This window comes from Nematolebias whitei, chromosome 10 (assembly GCF_014905685.2).
Source record: "Nematolebias whitei isolate Nwh7 chromosome 10, NemWhi1, whole genome shotgun sequence".
Lineage (NCBI taxonomy): Eukaryota > Metazoa > Chordata > Actinopteri > Cyprinodontiformes > Rivulidae > Nematolebias > Nematolebias whitei.
In genome coordinates, this window is record NC_056507.1 from 10,867,217 (window position 1) to 10,870,101 (window position 2,885).

Consider the following 2,885-nt stretch of genomic DNA (forward strand, 5'->3'; position numbering starts at 1 on the left):
CCTCCACTGTGCAGGTGTGTGTTGTGTGTGTACCTCCACTGTGCAGGCGTGTGTTGCTGACTGCGTGTCGGGGACTGAGGCTGGGCGACCCGGGGTAACTGTCCTGGGACTTCGGGGAGCGGACGGTGAGGCAGTGGACCTCGCTGTCCGTTCCGTTCACCATCTCCACAAACTGTCGACACCTGGATCAGGCAGGTGTTACTCAGAACCACTGAGCCATACGGGTCTAAACAGGAAGTCCTGTGTTTCGGGGCAACTATTCAACAACACACCGACTTACTTCAACATGAATAGAAGGTTGGGGTTGCGTTCTAACAGGGCGGGGTAGAACTGCTGAGTGGCGTCTATGGCTTCACCGACCCGTCCTGCCAGAACCAGCTTCTGTATTCCTGTTTTAAAAAATGACACCGGTATAATCCAAACTAAGAAGTCATGAACAGTTCTGGTCTAGTTACTCACTTTGTCTGTTTTTTATTGACGTCTGGTCCTCTTGGATAACGGTCTCCGTGGCTCTGGCGAATGCTGTCGCCGTGGCGCAGTACCCATGATGCACCAGGTAGCTGGACACCATACTAAACACACGCCGCCAGGAAAAACAGTTTGTTAGCCGTGTTTCCAATGGTCTCAACTTTTTGTTTCCTATTTAATGAAGCACCGAAGGCAGGACACACAATGTTTTAGGGACAAAACTGTGCAAAAGTCTTAATCCAGTCCAACACACACGTGCAGTTACCCACAATGTCATGAGGTTTGATCAGGAATGGCTCTACAACCGTCTCTTCTCATCATAAAATGATCTTAATCTAAAGGCTAACTTAGACAAGTGGTGACTGTGAGCAGCATTATTGTTTTGTAGTGAAAGAGCACAGCAGATGCCATCTTTGCTTTGAGGATGATGATGGAGAAATACAGAGAGGGTCAAAAAGAACTTCATTGTGTCTTTGTGGAAAAGAGAACAGGTGGAAGAGAACCTGGAGAGGTGGAGGTATTCAAAAAGCGTTCAATACAGGTGGAGGTATGCACTTGAAAGAAGAGGAATGAAAGTCAGCTGTAGTAAGACAGAGTGCATGTGTGTGAATGAGAGGAAGGCTGGTGGAACAGTGAGGCTACAAGGAGCAGAGGTCAGAAAGGTGCAGGACTTCAAGAACTTGGGGTCCACTGTCCAGGAAAATGGGGTGTGGTAAAGAGATGAAAAATAGAGTCCAGGCAGGATGGAGTAAATGGAGAAAAGTTTCAGGAGTGATTTGTGACAAAAGAGTGTAAAGGTTTAAAAGACAGTTGTGAGAGCAGCTATGTTGTATGGTCTGAAGACAGAGACATGGACAAAAGACAGGAAAAAGAACTGGAAGTGGCAGAAATGAAGATGTTGGGAGTTCTCTTTAAGAGTGAGAAGAATAGATAGGATTAGGAATGAGATCATCAGAGGTACAGCACAGGTTGAACTGGGAGATAAAGTTAGAGAGGCCAGATTGAGATGGTTTGGACATGTCCAGAGGAGGGACAGAGAGGACAGAGGACGCAGAGAACAGAGTGAGATGGAGGACAAGAGAAGAAAACAACTGAAAGAAGAAGAATCTAAAACGCTGTCATGAAAGACAGCAGTGATATGCATTCCTTCAAGGAATAAAATAATCAGAGGATATTTATGTTTGTTTTTATCAACTTTTAATTCGGGCCTATGGATCCTTCAGGCATGTAGAAGCATCAAGGAGTGTAATGTCAACACATAATGTGTAAAAAACAGATGACTAAATCAAATCTATAATCACTTCATTAGACAGCAGCCCGTCACATAAACACAACTTGTTATTTAAAGCAGCAAGGTGGTGTATGTGAAGTCAGGTACCAAAAAAAACAACAACCCACGAGTCATTAAACTCTGATTTTCACTGGTTTTTGGACATTAATGAGGTTGTGGTTTTTGATCTTTTATAACGAAGGAACCAACAGCTGCAGGTTTATTTCTGTAGAAACTAGAACAATGAGTTGAAAAGCTGAACTGTGAGGATTCGGCTGTGACGGCTGGTGTTACGGATCTTACTTCTGCAGGACGGCCTGCCACTCCCCGACACGCTCGCCTATCGGGAAGCTTGCGATCATCCCGTGGATCTTTGCCCGCCACTGGCTCATGTAATCCTCAATGTCGAAGACAAACGGCTGCTGGCCAAAGTTGGCGTCGACAATCTCACCAGGCGTCTGGAGCCCCACAGTGGGGTAGAGGTTGGGCTGTGGACGGTCAGATCAGAAAAGGACAGTTGATCTAAACAACGTAAACATTTGCCTTTCATAAAATAAATCGCTCAAATCTGGAATATAAACTTATTGATTTAAAGTGCATGTGACATCAAATTGTCAAAATAAATATGAATGCATTTTGGAACAATCTTAATTATTTGACTTTTTAATAAAAAACTAATTGCCTCATATGGACACACATTTTGTTCACAGTCCTGTTTGAGTGATTTTATAATAATTTTATGGAATGTGCAGCTCAAACCACATTTTGTTTTGAGGAAAATAAATTATAATCTAAACATATTATTTCTTCAGAAAAATCAAACTTTAAACCATGACACATAAAATGAATTAAAAACCAGCAGCAACCCTGTTCTGCACAAAAGCAAAGCACCTGAACGCATCGCACCACTGACATTTCTCTACGATGACTTTCAGAAAGGGACCATTAGATGAACATCTGCTTTAACCTGATTAAAGATGGCCGCCGCAGCTAATCAAACTTAGCAAATAAAACTATTTTACAAACATGAAGCTGAAATTATGCATGATAGTAGCTGAGAGTCTCAACTATAAACACTTAATAAAGATGGACAAAGTATTTTAGCTCAAACTGAGACAGAGTTGATACTTCTGGAAAAATTTACATA

The 2,885-nt window shown here is 42.7% G+C and overlaps 1 protein-coding gene across 1 annotated transcript in view; it reads right to left on the reverse strand.

Moving 5' to 3' along the window:
• The window catches only part of ranbp10 (RAN binding protein 10), a 30,751-nt gene that overhangs the window by 7,363 nt on the left and 20,503 nt on the right, over positions 1–2,885 (reverse strand). Inside the window, exons 6-9 of the mRNA XM_037683344.1 lie at positions 2,042–2,226; positions 460–572; positions 281–389; positions 34–182 (exon numbers count right to left, since the gene is read on the reverse strand). Coding sequence (XP_037539272.1) covers positions 34–182; positions 281–389; positions 460–572; positions 2,042–2,226 — 556 coding nt within the window. The remainder of the gene's footprint in view (positions 1–33; positions 183–280; positions 390–459; positions 573–2,041; positions 2,227–2,885) is intronic.